The 20,559-nt window shown below is 34.7% G+C and overlaps 1 protein-coding gene across 2 annotated transcripts in view; it reads left to right on the top strand.

Annotated features, from left to right (window-relative positions):
* PURG (purine rich element binding protein G) overlaps positions 1-20,559 on the top strand; it is a 31,058-nt gene that overhangs the window by 291 nt on the left and 10,208 nt on the right. Inside the window, exon 2 of one of the 2 annotated variants that reach the window (XM_036300501.1) lies at positions 188-1,060. In XM_036300501.1, the coding sequence (XP_036156394.1) occupies positions 194-1,060 (867 nt within the window). In that variant the 5' untranslated portion in view covers positions 188-193. Of the gene's footprint in view, positions 1-187; positions 8,259-20,559 lie in introns of those variants that run through there. The other variant, XM_036300500.1, reaches the window with a different exon arrangement.

Here is a 20,559-nt window from a genome sequence, read left to right as displayed (position 1 = left end):
AGCACCGGGGATGCCGCCGGCCGCCGCCGACCGTCCGGCTGGGCGCTGGGGCGGCCAGCACCCTGGGAGCCGAGCCCTGCGCGGGGGTCCCGGGCGGAGGCGTGGGCAGCCCAGGCCGAGGGGCGCCTGCGATTGTTCTCAACACCCTTCCCCCACCCCGCCCCGTGTGTCTGTTTGTCACTTGCAGCTGAAGATGGAAAGAGCCAGGCGAAGGGGAGGCGGCGGCGGCGGCCGCGGCCGCGGAGGCAAGAATGTAGGGGGCTCTGGCCTAAGCAAGAGTAGACTCTATCCCCAGGCCCAGCACGCCCACTACCCCCACTACGCGGCGTTAGCCGGCGCGAATCAGCCCGGGGGCGCGGCCGAAATCCAGGAGCTGGCCTCCAAAAGAGTGGACATCCAGAAAAAGAGGTTCTACCTCGACGTGAAGCAAAGCTCCCGGGGCCGATTCCTAAAGATCGCCGAAGTGTGGATCGGCAGAGGCCGGCAGGACAATATCAGGAAGAGTAAGCTGACCCTGTCCCTGTCGGTGGCCGCGGAGCTGAAGGACTGTCTAGGGGACTTCATCGAGCATTACGCCCACCTGGGCCTGAAGGGCCACCGGCAAGAGCACGGCCTCGGCAAAGAGCCGGGCGCCCGGCGGAGACAGAAGCACTTGGCACCCTCCCCACCCGTGTCCGTGGGGTCCGAGGAGCACCCCCACAGCGTCCTCAAAACGGACTACATAGAGAGGGACAATAGGAAGTATTATCTGGACCTGAAGGAAAACCAGCGTGGTCGCTTCCTGAGGATTAGGCAAACCATGATGCGGGGGACTGGCATGATAGGTTACTTTGGCCACAGTTTGGGCCAAGAACAGACGATTGTCCTCCCAGCACAGGGAATGATTGAGTTTCGTGATGCCTTGGTTCAGCTCATCGAAGACTATGGCGAAGGGGACATAGAAGAACGAAGAGGTGGAGACGATGACCCGCTTGAACTCCCCGAGGGGACTTCTTTCAGAGTGGACAATAAAAGGTTCTACTTTGATGTGGGCTCTAATAAATATGGAATTTTCCTGAAGGTAAGTGAGGTGAGACCACCTTACCGTAATACTATTACTGTTCCGTTCAAAGCTTGGACGAGGTTTGGGGAGAATTTTATCAAGTATGAAGAAGAGATGAGGAAAATATGCAACAGCCATAAAGAAAAGAAAATGGATGGCGGAAGGGCCAGTGGTGAAGAACAAGAATGCCTCGACTAGAGTGAAATTGAACTCCATCAGGCAAAATTTAAAAATCATAAATTGGCTAAAAGTACTGATCCGTAATCATTTGGAGAAGTTTTTCCTCTTTTTTTGGCCCTTTGTTATTAGTAATACCTCTATAGTTTATACTTCAAGGAGTCCGATTCTCATGTTATGTTATACATAGAACACTATAATTCTTATGGGAATTCCCACCTTCCCAGAGCTAAATAGTTTAGCTGCTTCATCTGCTCCAGACTATTGAAGTATGCAAATCAGCACAGAATGTGACATTCTGACCTTCTAAATACCATAACTAAGATTTACATTGCACTATGACATAATCCTGAAAAAAGATACCTATATTTAATCTGGAAGTGTGAATTACTATTTAACAAGTTCCCAAAAAAAGTATCCCATTCCTTCTTCATTAAAAGCTGCGAAGCTTCCTATAGGACAGTTACCACAGAACAGAACTTGACCTCAAGTATAATATAAACATATTTATTTATAAAAATACAAGTTGAAATATATTAATTGTCCATTGGATAACTGAATATTAAACAGTACCATTAAAGGATAAAATCTTAGCGTTACTATAGTATTCCATAATTTAAAATTGTGTGGTAACTCTACAGTTTATAGTTGCCATATCAAAGCTATGGGAGAGTTTTAATTGGTTATTCTAAGTTAGTTGCAATCCCATCTTCACTCCTGTTTATTGATTGTATCATAGATTTTTATTGACTTTCCAAAGTTTCAGGAATTACTTTTATGTCATTATTGAGGGGAAAGCGTCATCCCATGGCTTTGCCATGGAAATTTTGTTGTTTTAGCTTTTCATGCTAATTTGAAGGTTGTGAGAGGTTTTTTTCCCAAAATATATCATGGACTCAAGGTGTTATATTTTATGCTTCTTCTTTAACACTATTTCAGAGGGGTTGGTGCACCAGTTAACTGATACAAAAATACATCTGTAACAATATATTTTGGTAGCACTTTTGCAATTGCTACCCTTAAAACTGAGTCAACACTTCCAGTATAAACCTGATTTTTACAGGTGTTTTAATTCCAAGGTGGGGGGAGGAGAAATGATTTTTCTAAAAAATATTTAGAATGTAAATTTTCAGCCTGGGAAAAATATTATTTGAAGATTGGTTATAAATATATTTGAAAGGAAAATTCAGGCATTTTCCAAGGTGCTCTTTATAATACTTAAAAAGGTTTACTTTACACAAGACTCACCCATTTACATGTATTAAAAATTACTTTCCAGTAAGTGCCACAGCGGTTTTTCAACACCTACGCAATTTTTTAAACAAGTGGTTATAGTGTATATGTGTACCAACCCACCCTGTATTAACTGACTGATTTTTATCTGTTGAGCTGCATTTTGTTCTGAATGAAATGATTGTCTTTTATCTTGGCTGTATTCCTCTCCCACACAGTAAGTCCATAATATCATGTTTAAGGGCCAGACACTGATTTCAACCCCCAAATATAGCTCTCATTGATGAGAGCTGGCTGCATGGATTGAGATCAGAATATAGCTCTTCTTTTATATGCTATAAGTAACTTGAGGTTATTTTAACAAATTTTTTTCCTTCAGAGGTTTTTCCCCAAATACATTTAAGGAAGATCATTAAGGAAGCTTTATGATATGAATTGAGAACATTAATTTCACTGGTTTATGTGACTTTAAAACAAACATTCAGTAACCCAGACATATATGCTGGTGTTGGTTTGCAGATTGTATTTCACATTTCCTCAAGTAGTTTGAAGGAATGTCATTAGTGCATTATAATGGTGGACCATCTGGATCACTACGGGACAACTGAAGGTTAGAAGATAATGTTAGTCCTAGAGTTAATAGCACATGGTGGGTATTTAGACTCTAAAAGTATCAAGGATCTTTAAACAGTCCTAACTAAAGTAACTATTGTAGGTTTGATAAAAGTCGTTTTGGGTAAATGAAGGAGTGGTATGCACTTGAATTATTGTACTACTGATTGTTATTGCTGCCCATCATAGTGCCTATTAATAATAACCAACCTGTCAGATTTTGGCAAGCTGGAGCTGTGAATATTCCAGTATTTGAGTGTTCCTATCACTATTGTTGTGACTGTATACTCTCTCTTAAAACCTTCCCTTCTAAAATATTTATATCCGTTAAGTCTAAATGATTTCTTTTTTGGTTTTTAGTCTGATAAAATTTGAGTGTGTCTATATATATATATACATATATATATATGATTGTGTGTATGTATATATGTGTTATATATATGTATATATACATTCACACAATACTATGTCAGATTTAAAGATAAATATCTTTAATTTATTGTATATAAATATTATTAGTTTAATTTTGCACTAATATTTAAGTAAAGAGTTCATTAAGCAGCCAAATTTTCTAATTGTATGTATACTTAAAAGTTTTTACCATCTCAAAGCTACAGATTGGATAGATGTTTATATACCATCTATTACTGGCAACTGAATATGCTTTAGAATCATTAGCCTTCTGCCAGTCCTTTTGTTTCATTTTTTCATAGTTAATGTATTCATTGAAAAATGAAATTATGCTATTTTTTTGATACTTAAAATTCCCAGTCAATCATTAGCCATAATCAAATAAGATCCAGTTCAAAACTCTGGTATTAGGACACGTATTGCCATGTATCTTGTAAAATAAGCTACTATTGTTATCTGTGCAATATACATTTTATTTATTGTCATTTGTGACATAAATGGACTTGCAAGTGTACATGGTAGTCTTCAAAATAACAGGATCCCTGCCTTGAAGACATTAAACTCTTAAGGCAAGAGGATATTAGAAGTCAAAACACGAGCATTAAAGTTAGTAACCAAAATTCCTAGTTCACTGTACAATTGTAAAACACTGGTGATGTTTGCACATAATAACCCAAGCATAATGTGGTACAGACTCAAACTGTAATAATATAAGCTAATAGTATGAAATTTGGAAACGGGTTCCTCATAATAGTTGGCAGTGCGCTCCTAGCAATTGAAAGCAGCACTAATCTGTTGCTTATATGCAAAAGATGCAATGTATTATAAAAGTATTAATGTTCTGCCACATTTTATAATTTTTCTTGTTAAAGCCCCAAATTGCCATGTCCCTTAAACTTGAGTCAAACACAAGCTTATTTGCACTAAAGAGCATGGCCAAAAAATAAATGACAGGGTGGAAAAGCTAGTTGGAACCTCTTGAAATAATTGGTTCTAATGGGAGAATTTCACATTTGTCTATTTGAAAGCTATATGATCCAGGCAGACAATCTGTCAGTTCACTAATTTAATAATGCACTTTACCTTTTGTATATAAAAGATGTACATTTATGCCACTTGACAGGTGGGATGTGTTTCAATTACTATGTAGTTAGAATCTATAGGATGATCTCTTGCATGCATATGTTTGTGTTGGAACTGCTGTACTAACAAGTTTCCATTAAATTGATGTAATGGAGAAGGAGGATAGAAGATGCTTTTAAAACAAAGCCCAATACATTTAACAAAGAATTTTAAAGTAGAGTTCATATTTGTATTTTTAAGGACTAGAATCAATTAAAAAACAAAACTATTTCTAACCCAGATTAATATTACAGTTGAGACTACATCTAGTTGAGACTCCCCATAATACCCTAAAAGTTAATTTTTGGAATTTGTGCTGACAAATTTTTTTGAATGATTCTGTTTCATTGTTGATATGTGTTTAAATGACTAATGAAAAGACAGTATATGACTGTATTAGAATTAAAAGTATGGTTGACTGATCTGGTGTCATTAAGAAAACAGCCAGACTAAAGAAATAAAATTTCAAATTGAGGAAATGCAAAGTGCCTAAGGACAATTGCTGAGATAAATATATTATTTCAAAATTTGCAGAAGAACTAACTTTCACCAAACACAAATAGTATTGGGGGACTTATTGTATCCTTTCATCCTAAAATTTTCCTGAAATGTACATTTGAAAACTAGATAATTGTTGCTTAATAATAGGTTGTATGTACTTTACTAAGAAACACTGTGTACTAACAATTCATCGAGAGTATACTATATTTACTGCATTCATTTTATATCGATGGATAAGAATACATTATAAATAGTCATCCTATCTTAATATAATCATGTATTTATATTGTAATTTTGCAAATATTTTCAGTAAAATAAACATTTATCTGAGCTGCACAATTTGAAGAGGATAAAATTGGAATATACTCTCAGACACTCATTTTGAATAAGCAGCTACCACTGAAAAATGTATTATCATTCCTTTAGATTTTGTTTCATGGTTTATTTTAATATTTAAGTGAATAGGACTTAATTTGAATTTTTAAGTGGTGTCCTGAAAATAATTTTTTCATAAGTATAAGATTTCTTTTTCCTGCTTATTTCAAAATGTTCCTCATTAGAACTATTTATAAAAATCTGATTCCAAGCTTTAGGGAAAGACTTGCTTCGTCACCACATAGTGCGACGTGTGTCTTTACCAAAGCACCACACATCTTTGGCGGGATAAAATCTAAAATAAACCACAAAGAGAAGTTAAAAATTTATTCTATGCCAACAGAAAGATACAGGTATAATATTTATCACTGCCAAATAGGAGTCTTAAAATCTTTCTGAAGTTTCCTTAAAGATTTCTCGAATTTCATAGAGAAAGTAGTGGCTAACGAATGACTAGCCCGTGAGAGAAAGAGAATAAGGATGTTAGCATGCTGTTAAGACAATCCATAGCCCACAGTGTTGTAGCAGTGAGGTACAGGGAAAATGTGTTTTCCCAATTTAATGTCATGTGAAAACTGAGTTTTTAGATTACAGTTACTCTGTTATGAAGTAAATTTACCCAAATTGATGTAGGTAGGTCTTAGAAAAACAATGTGTTAGTGTATTTTTTTGTATAATGTGGAAAAAGTCTTTTTCTTAATTTGACATGACTTTTTAAGTAATTTAAATTTATTTTAGTAGTGGGTTTTTAATCAATATTTTTTAATACGGAAAACATAATATTTAGAATCTACAGATGGGTAGAAAATGAAAAGTAGCAACCAATGTTACCAATTTCTTATATATCTTTCTAGAGTTACTCTGCATATACAAGCATATGGATTCACACATACATCCTTTCTAAACATACAAATTAAGACATATCACATACACTGTCCTATACCCAGTAGTATCAATTTTAGATCTGACATTATAAGTGGATTCTTTCCTTTTAATTTTATACTAGTACTTGATCTAGCTAACATAGCATTTAATTTGAACTATATTATTACACAAAGAGAACCTTAAAATTTTTAATGAATCCCATTGGTATTTACTTAAAAGGCAAATACTATGTGTATATATTAATTTTAAAATGTATAAATATTCAGTTTCCCTTCCCTATGCCTAGCCATATTGCCTTTCTATCGTCCATCTTCCCAAAAAAGTATTGATCTTTTTCCTGAAGTAATACAGATCAGGACCAGCAGAATATTAAATTATTTAACCACATGTTATTTTAGATTAACTGGGTTCTCTAATGAAAAACACCCATATCAAAAGTTTTAACAAATTATCACTTTTAGTCCAATTTTAGTGGTTCTGTTACTATTATCTTATTCTTTAGAAAAAAGGGAATGAGTTATAAGTGCAAATGAATACTAGAATTATAGCAAAAAATTATGTTATACTCTATGGAAATCTTTTGATTTATTAACATGAGCTTTAATGTTTTTGGTGAGAAAGACATAAAGTTATTATGAATAATTAATTTAGCAATTTACTCAAATCCAAGACTAAACAAAGGAATAAAACTAGTCCTGATTGTTTAAAGCATTGATTCCCTATTGAAGGACCCAGGGCCATTCAGATATCCTTGGGACCAGAAGATACCATGATGATTTGGGGAAAGAGTAAAGACTTTGATGTCGCAAGTACAACTAAACCATCTCTATTCTCTGCTGGAAAAATACAAAATAGCAAATATAATTGTTTAAAAATGATGTTACATAATTATTATTCCTGAAAATATGGACAAAACTACTTTAATAGTTCTCCCCCAAAATAATAATTTTCTTTTTATTCACATCAAGCGGGGGGGCATTTAAAGTCACTTTTCTAAGGACCACCAAGGAAAATTGTTATCTGAAAAAGAAAAGGTTTTATACTTGAATCCTGAAGGATACTATCTAATCATAAACTAAAGCAACCAGGGTAAAAAATCCAGGGCTGTTAGGCTTATCTTAAGGAATATGTGGGTTGAGAAAGAAGTTTTTTAATGGGTTGGTTTCTGTAAATTTTACGAAAATGTTAAAAAGGTTCGAAAGAAATGTAAGCATTGGTTTAAACTTTAGAATCATATCTCCATAATTGGTGTCATGATTTTGTTTGTAAAATGAGAGAGGTGTTGTTAGAAAACAGGATTCTCTTAAATATATATTTTTAAAACATAAAAGAGTTTGCTTTTTTTATTTTAATGACAACCATCCTTTGCAGAGTCTATAACATTGGTAAAGTTATCTGGGTATTTACTTGTTTAAGTTTAAAATGGTTTAAATGTATTGTTCCTTATTTGAAGAGAGGGGTCAAAAAGGAAGGTAAATTCATCTTCAAAATGAGTTTTGCTTAAATGTAGGCTAAAAAATATTAACAATTTCCCACACTAATCAAGGAGTTCCCCATATTGGTGCTTTGTGGTAATATATGTCTTAAAATTTTTACTTTCTTTTGAATATCTCTTTTGAGTAATTTCTTATTCTGATTGAGGCCAGTGGCATCTACCAGTAAATAAAAACATATTCATAATGAATTAGTACTTCCACAGTGAAGTCAGTTTGTGATGTGAATATGAAAAAAATACTCACGTAAATGGAATATATAGTTTCTTCTTGAATGTTGTTGACTTTTTTCTAAAATTGAATAGGAGTTGTCTGTCTCTCATTTACCCCATTTACTTGGTTTCTGTATTATTCCATTCAAAGTTTTCATTGTTCCCAGGAAATAGTAGGGGTAAAAAAAAAAAAAAGTGGGGGTGTGGAGAAAGTAATCCCTAAGAAAAGTGTTCATAGTGTATAAAAGTTAGAGTTGCTCAAAGTGTAAGATTGGGGAGGGGTCACTTTTGTTGGTTTTTGCCTTTATCAAAATAATGGTATAAATCTGATTATTGTATTTGATCTGATTAAAGTCAGAATTTATTTTATCTGAGAGTCCTCTATAATGAAATACTTAATTTTTTTTTTCTTAAAGGAAGTGGTTCTATTGGATAATACTCTTCTTCGGGATATTCTTTGTTATTTGTTGTGGATTTAATGAGGTTGTTACCTAGAGGTGGCTGATATAAAATAAGAAAGAGAAGAGAATGGTATCTGCTGGTTATTTTGCTTGCTTGTAACGAAATTAATCTAACAGAAACAGAAATAAAAAAATAAGTCATTCTCAAAACTAAATCCCTATTTAACCTTAAAAGAGCATTTGAAAAAGAATAATAATACCTAATTCTGCCAGTGAATGGCCTGGCCTAGAGCTAATGATGTAACTTTTGTTAAATGGCTTCCTTATATGAAAAATGAACAAGACTGTGCTAAAAGCTAAGGTTCCCTCCTACTCTAAACTTTCATACTACTACTAGAGGCCCAGTGCGTGCACCAGTGGGGTCCCTCGGCCTGGCCTGCAGGGATCGGGCCAAAACCGGCTCTCTAACATCCCCCGAGGAGTCCTGAATTGCTAGAGCGCGGTTCTCAGGTGACGCACCAGAATCAGGTTCCCTCTTCACTGGTTCAGGGTGCATCACCCAAGAATCACAGCTGCCAAATCACTGCAGCTCAGCAGCTCCTGCATTGAGCATCTGCCCCCTGGTGGTCATTGCGCATCATAGCTCCCAAACAGTCAGTCATTTAGGCTTTTATATATATGGAACTGATTAGCCACATATATACACACACACACACACACACACATATCTGTTTAGCCACACAAAATAAAATTTTGCTATTTCTTTTTAAGACCAAATTGTTGTATACTAACTACATAGCTATCCTATGCTTTGATTTTTTTAGAGAAGTATTTTTATTATCTATATGAGGTCTCATTCTTTGGAATCATCACTTATTTGTACACATTCTATAATCATTTCTCATATTCAGCATGACAAGAGAACTTTAGCCCTTTGCGGTCCAATGTTATTTTTGGAATTCAGTCTGGTCCAAATTAATTGATGGGGTTGAATGTTGAACTTTTTAATGTTCTTATTGCTCGACACTGGACCTGCTCCTAGCACCTGGTCTGTCGAGTCAGCCTCGAGGTTGGACCGAAAAGGGTTAAAAATAACATCGCTTCTGAAATAGCTATATATTATTACATTGCTAAGTAATACACTGCAACTATCTTTGCCGTGGTCCCTGAGATTCAAATACTGCTTTTGACCTTTTTTTTCTTGGTCCTATTGAACATTACAAATAATGACATTTAACAAAGAAAATAAGGAAGGGCACTGAACTGCTGTGAATACTATGGTTCTGTTTTAGAGGACCTATAAGTAGTAGGATGTGCAAAGATAACACATTATAATGGGTTTGTTTATTTGCTTTTATTCTTGAGAAACTGTAAAGGTTGATGATTGGGGGGGAAGGGAGGAAGCACACAAGGTTTCTGTCTTAGAGGCATTTATTTAGTCACCCTAGTCCTCCAGTTTGCAGTGCCACCACCACTGTCTATAGGGAAGATTAAAAAAGAGTGACACCTTTCTCCTTAGACATCTCTTTCTGGTACCTATTTGTTTATCAAAGACAATGCTTAAGAGTAACTAAAGTGTATTTTGCAATGTATATACACATGTAATTTTGTTAATTTCTTCCCTCCTTTTCCTCGCTCCATACGCTGTAGCTGTTGGAAGTGGGTAAAAACACAATTTCCTCCCACTATGACCATGGCCCTACTCCATCCTATTTATTTGTTCAGATAACAATAAAAACTAAAGCTGCTCTTTGAAAATTTAGAAATTGCCCCATGAATTAGATCTATAGACTCTGAGAAGGAAGGGATAATACTTCACTCAATTAATTTCAACATTCTTACCATATTTCTATATAACATTCCACTTGGACTGAAAGGTCAGTTACTCCAACTCTTCAATACTCAGTGGATCTTCAGAAAATATTTTGTCTAGCATGATTTACAGGTAATTTCAGAAATGAATTAGCCTTTAGGAAAATTGCACCATGACCATTTTTAAAGAGAAGGTGGTAACAAAAGGAAAAATCAAAATGTATTAATACTAATAACTATTACTTATTGAATACTGACCATATACTAGGCATTGCTGGGCCCCTTATATCTACTACTTCTAAGTATCTTAACAACCCTCGTATCATCTCCATTTTAATATATTTTCCCAGAAGCTTAGAAACTGGTTCGATATTTCAGAGTTATATTTGAACCCAAATTGACAAGCCAAAGATTGTGCTCATTCAGGCTACACTGCCTTTAAGACTTAATCTGAAATTTAGTCTGCTAACTAATAAAGTACAGTCTACCCCCAACCACCACTATAAATAAATCTGCCTCAGATTACTGGCAATTATCTTTCCCAAACTGTTTCCTATAGATGGGTCTAGTTCAACAAGAGACATATACTTGCTTATATGAGGGTTCCTCTAGTTGGTTAAAGGATGGTGCTAATAAATACAATTTATTTGATCTTTAGTATAGTTTACATATTGAACCTCTCATTTCAACCAACTATTTGAAATAAATGTCAATAATTTTTAAAGGCATCAAATGAACATGTAGATGGATCATCTCAATTCTACCCTTAAGGGCAGAGAGAAGACAAATTACTCTTCACCGTAGATCTACAATTATATTTTCATGAACCAAAAATGAATGGTCATGTTAAATCAGTTGTAAATAAATCTTACCAATATTAGAGTTTTATTGACTTATTGCCACTTTTTCCTGTCATCTTACTCTTCCTACATTGTTCATTTTCATATTTAATTACTATGTTTCCTCTTCTTTAACTCCCAACAGGATAAACTGAAATGGCTGCCCTATTTATAGGTAGACATTTTTTTCCAGTAGGCCAGTGGTTTTCAAACTTTAGTGTGATTAAGAATTACCTACAGGGTTTGTTAAACCATAGATTCGTGGCCCCCACCTCCGGAGTTTCTGCTCCCTAGGCCAGCAAGAGGGCGGGGGGGGGGGGGGGGGGGGCGCGTGGAGAAGAGGACCAAAATTTTCCATTTCTGACATTCCCAGGTGAACTACTGCAGCTGATATGGGAACCACATTTAAGAGCCACTGCTGTAGGTTGATGTGATTTTACCTTAGCTACAAAAGATAGTGACGGAGGAACATGGTCAAAACAGCTGTAGCATCTTAGAAAGAAGATTCAGTGCTGCTCATTCTGCCTTGAAAAGTTTACAAATCTTAAAACAAACATTTTTTATAAATTGACTAGAGTTTAGGTTAAATTTATTTTATTTTATTTTTATCCTTTCACTATATTTAATAACTTTTCTTTGTTCCCTCTGATTTTTTGACAGTTGCCTTGAGATCATTCTGATAGGAATGAATAATTATGAATCTGTGTATGAAAAGCTCGAGTTCAAACATATGGAGACAAGCTTATTTTTAATTTATCAAATAATTCTGGGGTATAAATCTTAGTAAAGGAAATTGAATAATTTCTATACTCAAGAATTATTTATACAAATTTAGTGAATATTAAATATTAGGACTTAAAGAGAACTTACATTTCATAATGTCATGTTGCTCAGATGGTTCATAATTACTTAAATAGGCTAAGTAAACAGAAAATAAAGGCTAAAGCTTAAAATGCTGATTATCTCTTAAAATATATGTGGTAAATATACTAATTTCTTTTAAAAAGCATATATTTTCACCATCTTCCTGTGTCCTATCTATACACACAGGATAGAGGAAATTATATATATATATATATATATACTGTAGTGTGTTTATGGTACTTTTTAAAAATTAACAGTTGAACCAATTGACTTAAATTTAGAAATACTCTACCTGAATTTCATTGAGCATATTATTTTAAAATGTAACTAATATATTTAAAAATAACTTATGTTTGCCAACCTGTAGACATTTTACAATTGTGTTGATCAAAATTAATAAAGCCATATCTTGTATGTAAATCTATTCAATTAATACATATGACTACAAATAACCTCTTAATAGCTAATCTAGTGGATCACATCCTAACAGAAATACTAAATTAATTCATTTCTGGAGTTTTGGCAGTTCTGTAAGTTCATTAACTTCTTTTTGTAACTACTACCCCTCCAAAAGAATGAATGAATCTCTAATTGTGAAAAGGATTAACCCCTGACATAACAGAGATAGTGACCAACTCAGAAGGATCATTGCAGATAGTGTAACTTTCTTTTCTCTATTCTGTTTGTATGATTGCTACAACTTAAATTTTAGATTTAAAAAATCTAAGTCTTAGAATTATAATTTGAGTAGGCTTCAGACAGAATAGAGATTTATAGATTTCAACTCAACATGAGAACAAACTTTAAGAAGCAGTGTTACCTCCATGTTGCCGGAATTATTTAAGTCAGAGACTGGACATGCACTTAATGTAGGATGCTAGAGGGAATTAACAAATCAGAAAAGAAATAGATTGTTATTACCTTGAAGATTCTTATCGACTCTGCAAAACAGGATTCTGGGGCATATACTTGGAACTCTTGTATTCAGGGTCTCTGTTAATTTACCAAGTTGAATAAAGAAGTGTGAATTCAATTTTTCTAGTATTATTCTGAAAACATTAAGAAAGACTTTTTTCCTTCCATCCCTTGTTATTGAAAAATAATATAAGAAACAGTCTTCAAAATTTCATGAGCTTAACTAATTAAATGAATTAGTTAAGATGGGTTTTATGAAATTTGCACTGCAAAATTAAGTCTAGCTTTTCTAATTTTTATGAGAAAATTTTTACTTAATCATCTTTTAGAAACAATTATAAAAACGAATACATTTATATTGCTACTCAGAAGTAGCTGCTAAGGATTTATTTGGAAAGGCAGAGATAATACAGTAAATTGGAAAATCAAATGATTGGATATTAGCAAATAATGTTTATCTTTATAAAAATCCAGATTAAATTCTAGTTAAAGGTTGAAGCAATAAAATATTTTCATTATTTTTTTCTTGCACTATTTAACTTAAGATGGAAAAAGCCAACATAGTTTGCTAATTTCATATTAAATTTTCTGTTTTAGAAAATAGGTTTCCAAGTGAGTTGATTATTTCTGCAAATAACGTCTGATTCTCTCCTGGAGAGTTTCAGGCTCTGTTAAGGATAGATGGATAGTTGTAGTGATGATGTGTAAATTCAGGGACCTAGTATGAACCACTATGAAACTCAGTTCTCACTTGGAGGGTCCACTTTTTCTTGTCACTTCTTCCAGTCAGCTGTGCTTTCTTCTGGTACGGTAACATTTCCAAATCTCTAGTGGACAAATAATACCTTTTGAGAGAGACCTAAGTTGAAATATATTACACCAAAGTCTATAAACTATATCTGTATTACAACATTTCTAAATATTTAGCTAAGTAAATTTTACTGTGCACAAATATTGTGTGTGTGTGTGTGTGTGTGTGTGTGTGTGTGTGTGTGAATTATAAAGAGAACCCAATCCTACCCCATCCTTTCCCCGCCCATGGAGAAGTTACTACAATTGATTGTTACTATAACTGATTGCCTTAACTTGCTATATTGAGAATTTGAAATCTGCATCCAGAAGGAAAGAGAGAGAAACAGCATTGTGCCAAATATTTGCTATTTGTCATCCCTGCTTTAGAGCTGTAAAAGTTCTCATTTCGATCGTAGCCCAACAGCTGGCTCTTGCAGCACAAACTACCATTTGGTTCACCTTGGAATGTGTCTATTCTGATACTTCAAAGAGATTGCTTTACTCCAACAGGCCTCCTTTAAAACAGCAGAGAATCTTCAATGCATCCCTGAGGAACTCAAAGCCTCATGGCCATGATGATGTCATCAAGACGCCCTTAAGCATTAAACTCCATATTTGCCTCAAATGAGTTCTAACCTTCCACTAAAATGACAGCAGTTTCTCCCTTTGAAAGGTAGTTCAGTCATTCTCAAGTACTAGTGTACATCGTGCATTGCAAATGTAGGTTCGGGATCCCATCACCAGGGGTTCCGATTTGGTTGATCCAGAGTGGGGTTCAGAAATTGCTGTTTGTGATACAAGTGGTCTGCTAGCCATTCTTTGTCAGGGACCTAGACTTGCAGCCTTTTATCCATATCATTTTTTCAGCTGGAATTGTTTAGGTTTTAATACTGTCAGCCATAAGTAACACATGGGAAAATGAGTTTTTATCATATTAAATAAATAATATCTAGGGCTCGCTTTAAACACATTGAAGCTAAATACATAAATGCAAGTATTTAAGGTTTCGTACTATCATTTTGGCTAGCTTCCTGGGCAACAATCATGGGGAATGCTAGTTTCAACCCCACCTCCTAAACTCAAATTCAAACTACTTGACATTTCACCACTGAGTGTATGCTCCCCAGGTTTCCCAACCAAAACGTTCTGAGTCTTTCCAGCCTGAAATGTAATTTTCATAGGTGATTTATCTTTCATTTTCTCACAAGTTGACCCTCTAAATCTCAAATTACTTTCTCAATCCTTTTTTTTTTTAAGTTATCTACTTATAATTTATTGGATGTAGAAAAGATATCCTTAGTCAATCTGAATACCTTACTCTCTGGTCTTGTTTGAATTTTTTTAGTTGTGGTTAAAAAAGAAGCACACATAACATAATTTACCATTGTAACCATTTCTTATTATACTAACCCTTCTTAACTATTTTTAAGTATTTTGTTAAGTATATTCACCTTGTTGTACAACACTCTCCAGAACTGTTTTTTATCTTACAAAACTCAAACTGTCATCCCCTGGCAACCACCATTCTATTTCTCAGGCTTTTTTGTTGTTGTTGTTAATAAGCAAGATATTTGCTTAGCCCTTCTCCCATCAATAATGGGTTTATAGTTATTGCCACTTAGCTTTCCAAGTATAATCCTTATAGTATTTCGTATTGTTGTAATTCTCACATGTAAAAAGGTTTACAATTAAAAGCAATTGTACTTATGTTAAGAAATTTTTTTATAGTCTTTGGGTGTCTGCAAATACAGGATATTTTATCCTGGAATCTTTCCACTGATTTACAGGGAAAGTTAACCCTTGATTTCCCGTGACACCTACAGGACTCCAGAGGGATATTTTGTCTTTGTTTGCTTATTGAAGGTTTGAAGTTAGAGGGCAATTAGGCATAAAGCCTGGAATATCTGTATATTTTTGCTATAAACATTCTAGGGTTGTTTTCACATTACTTATGTAGTAGATTGGAAATTTTTCTGGAATTGGACAGTGTTATTGTTTAACAAATGATTTTTAAGTCTAGGCTTAGTACAATATAACAGTTCCCTTCAAGCAGCTTTATGAGAAACATAATTTGGGAGGAAGTAGGCATAAGTAAAAATGCATTTCAGCAAATGGAGTGTTTCAAATGTTATTTTCCAAATCATTAACAGTAAGAAAAACCACAAGCCAAGAAACATTCTTCAAACTCTTATTTTTTCAAAAGCAAAAAGGTTGTCTTCTGTAATTAAATTTTTTAGAAATCAATAAAGTTTGAAATCCTGCAAGCAATATCTATGTAACTAACCAGAAATGCAATAATTATGAGCATTATGCTTATGATTTTGATGTAGAAAAAGATCTACCTTTTCTTGGCCTAAATTATCTTGGAACTGACACAAAAACTAGTTGACTATGATTCTTGGATAATGATAACTGAATCTTTCTCCACTTCATTAATACAATTTATAATATCAATGTATAAGATTTTTTTCAAACAAATGCAACTTACTTAGAGCAATTTAAAATAATTCCATAATTTTGTAGCCCCTTTTTCTTTAATGATCTGCAACATGTAGATAGTATTTACTTCAAAAGAATTCTTTAAAATTGAATCTCATTATTCCTTGGATTTCCATTATAAAATTAGGAATGTGTTCTTAGTAAGGAGAAAAAGATATTGAATGGAAAAATTTAGTGAAAGATTGTGGTATATCTGGCTGAGTAACATACTAAGCAATTACTTTTTTTCTTTGCAGAGCTCCCATCACTACTTAAGATCATTCTTCTGTGCTCCCCATTATGACTCTTAAATCACAGAGACTCACTTAGCACCATGCAGTCCTCCGGGCACCAGCTCTCAGCAGCCTAGAACTTAACCTCTCCTCTGTAGTGTCTAACATAAACTAGGCACTAATGTTTTGCCAGTAGGACTCTTTAATATAGTAAATCCAGCCTGAAAATTCCCCGAGTTCTGAGCCTTTTTTTTTTTTTTTGGACAATTATTTACCTACTTTATCAATTATAATATTAAGTTTACTTAGACTAAAGGATGCCTGTTTGATTTATGACTAAAGCTAGTTTGCATTCTTCTTCTTCAAGTCCTATTTAAGGGATCCTTTGGGTCATTAGTTAACTATGTGCGATTTGGTTTGTTAATCACCATTTATTGACTCTTTAAAAAAAAAAAGACCCAAATATTAAATTTAATAATATACCAAGCTGGGATTCAAGCAATACCTTCCATTAAGGTGATTTGCTTCTGAGTTGAGACATATTACAGAAAATCTACATTATATTTGGTGGAAATTTTTTAATATTTTATGAGGAAAATATTTTAGGTAAACACAAAACTTGATTCTTAACTTAGATTTTCAATAATTTAATTCTAAGTAACAACTTAGTTTTAATAATTTTGTGACAAAATAACTATAAAGTGAATGTGAATGCTAAATTACTTGCTATATGTGTCCTATGATTAATAAAACCAAAACAATTCTAGTTGTGTATTATTTGGACTATTATTTCAAGCATCCATGGCATTTAAAGAATCTCACCTCTGCCCCCCTGGCACACAGCCGTGTGGTACAGAGGTAGGGGCGCTGTGATGCTGTGGAGGGAGAAGCCCTGGCTCAGTGCTTTCCAGCTGGGCTTGGAGCGAGCCAGTTAACCTCTGTGGAACCCAACTTGCTTACCTGGCAATTGCGAGGATTGGATCAGAACAGATGATCCCTAAGAACCCTTTCACTTTCTGTATTCCTGGAGTCGGAGAAACCTAAAGTTACCTTTGACTTCCTTCTGTGGCCTTTTCTCATTTTCCTCCACCTCCTCTTTGTTTCGTCTGGCGTTTATTGACCATCCTTTCCTTCTTGGCATCCTTCAGATTTCGTAATGGCTGCTTCCCTAAAGTGTTTCCGCGCACTGTTGCTTTAAGTTGCTCAGAACCCTCTTGACCCTGCCACTTAATTTTTTTTATCTCTTTTTTGGCCCCGTACACAAAGCTTTAAATAAGCCATTCTTCTAGTTCCAAAGGATGTTTTTAAGACATCTTAATCAAGTCTAAAACTTGATTAAATATATTTAAAATGTTAAGCTTAGTTTCCCATATAAATTCCTATCATCTTAACTTGAATTTAAGCTTAAACTCAGAGACTGTTTCTTCCTCTTTTATGTTCCTCTCAATACCTAGCACTGTGCTCATGACTGAAATAATCTCTCTTTACCTAAAAACCACTGTTCCTGTTCTCATTTTGCCTTAGAAATCTTGTTTCTTCGGGATCACAGTACTTAACAGACAAATCAAAATGGTGACAAGTGGGAATGAAAGTGATAATTTTAAAACCTGATAAGAAATACTATGTCACTTTATTTCAAAGAATGACTCACAAATTAGGGTGTGGTAGAATATGGGATCTTTTGTTTATTGCACATCCTGAATTTTACTTCAAAAATATCCTTTCCCTTACTTTGTAGATAAATGATCCTGTTCCATTTACTCAGTGATTACTCTGTACCAGGCCCTATGCTGAGGAATAGAATTACAATAATTTACAAAATAAGAATATTCCACTGCCATTAGCTTTAAGTGTGCCTTGTCCAAAATTATTTGATTCAAAGCAGCTGTTGTAGCTTAATCAAACTGTCATCTTTTTATTCAACAGATATTAATCTGATTATCTGCCACGTGTCAGGCAGTGTGTTGGTGTATATGAGAAGTGAGTTTGACGCTATCTATTATAAAATGCTGCATGTTATTTTACCTTGAACAATTTATCCTTTAAATATGAGTAATTATCTATATTCTCTTATACTGCTCAAAATATATTTCATTGATGCAAATTTAGAGAACTACAGTGATACTATTTTAAACAATAATTCTGTCTTCCCCATGCCAAATCTCTTTTGATGTCCTAGGGTGAAAATAATAATCTGTTTCATCTCGTGTGCCTACTCTATTCAAGCTGACTTCCTGAGCTCTAGGTTGGAGATGATTGTGAAGCCCCATGCAGGCTCATCATAAAAGGTTGCTGTGATTTATCTGTGTGAGCATGGGGAGAGGATGAAGAATGCAAGGAGTAGGGACAGTTAATATCACATATTTGCCCTCCCTTCCCTAGGCTTTTATATTCATTCTTACTTTCATTTAGTTCACTCGCATCACACATAAAATATCTTCACAAACTCCTTTTCTGTCCATATGTGTTTTACAAAACTCCATCAGTGTTTTCAACTATGAATATTTCACCAACGTCTTAACCAAATGCAATAAGCCTGATTCTACCATGATTGTAAAACAGAAGTCATAATAATTTTCACTGTAGATACATTGCAATAAAGAGCCAATAATGGATAAACTCAATTACTTACTGGTACAAAAGATTCATTTGTCCTAAAGATTTTTCCATAACTGGCCATTAATTCTGAAATATTTTCTAACTAAATTAAATTAAATATAAAAAGAATATGGAGGGGGAGAGAATATGGAATTTTAAATTATAATAATCCTATATAATAAAAGGCTAATATGCAAATTGACCCAATGCCAGAACAACTGGTCGCTATGATGCGCACTGACCACCAGAGGCAGATGCTCAATGCAGGAGCTGCCCCCTGGTGGTCAGTGCACTCCCACAGGGGGAGAGCTGATCAGCCAGAAGCCAGGCTCATGGCTGGCAAGTGCAGCAGCGGTGGCAGGAGCCTCTCCCACCTCCACAGCATGCTAAGAATGTCTGACTGACAGGGAGCAGGCTTAAGCTGTCAGTTGGACATCCCTCAAGGGCTCCCGGACTGAGAGAGGGCTCAGGCTGGGCTGAGGGAAACCCCCCTTCCCGCCTGAGTGCACAAATTATGTGCACTGGGCCTCTAGTTTATATGTAATTTCACATATTTTTCAAAATTCTTTTACATATTGCATCTCATTCTGATGAAAATACTGAGTTAGGTTAGTTTAGTTCAGTATCACTAACCTCACTCAACAGATGGAGAAGCAGGGCCAGGCAGGTTATATGACTTACTGAGATCATTTAGTGACATAGTCAAATGCCAAGGTTTCCAGAGAGCCCACCACTCATTGAAACCTTCATAATAACACTATAGAAATTTTAAATGATAAATTTCAAATCAATTTGGTACAATTAAACACATGTTTTATAGCTAATTTAAATAGTTTATTTTTAAATGTATTCTATGTATTTTCTTGTTTTTGTCACATCTCTAGGCTCAATTCTGCAGTCAACTATCGGGTTTAGTCCTGGCAGAAGGCATATCAAGTCATTATATTGGTATTTGGTGTACAGAAATACCACTTGCCTAGATTCAGCCTCTTCACTTGAAATCATTGAGTCTTTGATCCCTCTCTATCATTTAGTCTTACTGCCTGGGCTTTCCACCCTAGTGAGCCTTCCAGGACTCAATCCTAATGACTAAAATATAATAAATTCCTTCCTGTCCTGTTGACCTAGGTCTTGTCCTGGCACCTACATTGCAGGGTAGCCTTTAAACAAAAATGTTATTTAGAAAATTGTGTACATGAACCATCACACAGCTAACCATCCTATTAATTACCTAAGTTTTTATTGTTCACTCTAGAGAAGCAAATGATGTCCTTTAATGTCATTAATTGAGTTTTTAAAAGAAAAATTTCATAGCTAAAAATATAGGTTATCTTGTACCAATTTATTGTTTTACAATTGTGTCAATTTATGCTTAAGTGATTTTTATGTCACAATAGCAGTAGCAGCAATAAATGACCTGTGGCTTAAAGGTTTCAGAGCAATGCGCTTTTTTCTTTTTTTTTTTAAGCTAATTAAGGCTGTGCCTGTGCTTTTTCTTTTCAATCATACTGAATTTTTAATATGCAGTAAAGAGCCAATATGTGAGGTAGGAGATGGCAATTTG

The sequence above is a fragment of the Myotis myotis genome, unplaced genomic scaffold (genome assembly GCF_014108235.1).
Source record: "Myotis myotis isolate mMyoMyo1 unplaced genomic scaffold, mMyoMyo1.p scaffold_m19_p_3, whole genome shotgun sequence".
In the NCBI taxonomy this organism is placed as follows: Eukaryota; Metazoa; Chordata; class Mammalia; order Chiroptera; family Vespertilionidae; genus Myotis; species Myotis myotis.
The sequence above is the reverse complement of the archived record's forward strand: the minus strand, read 5'-3'. Positions and strand labels throughout refer to the sequence as shown.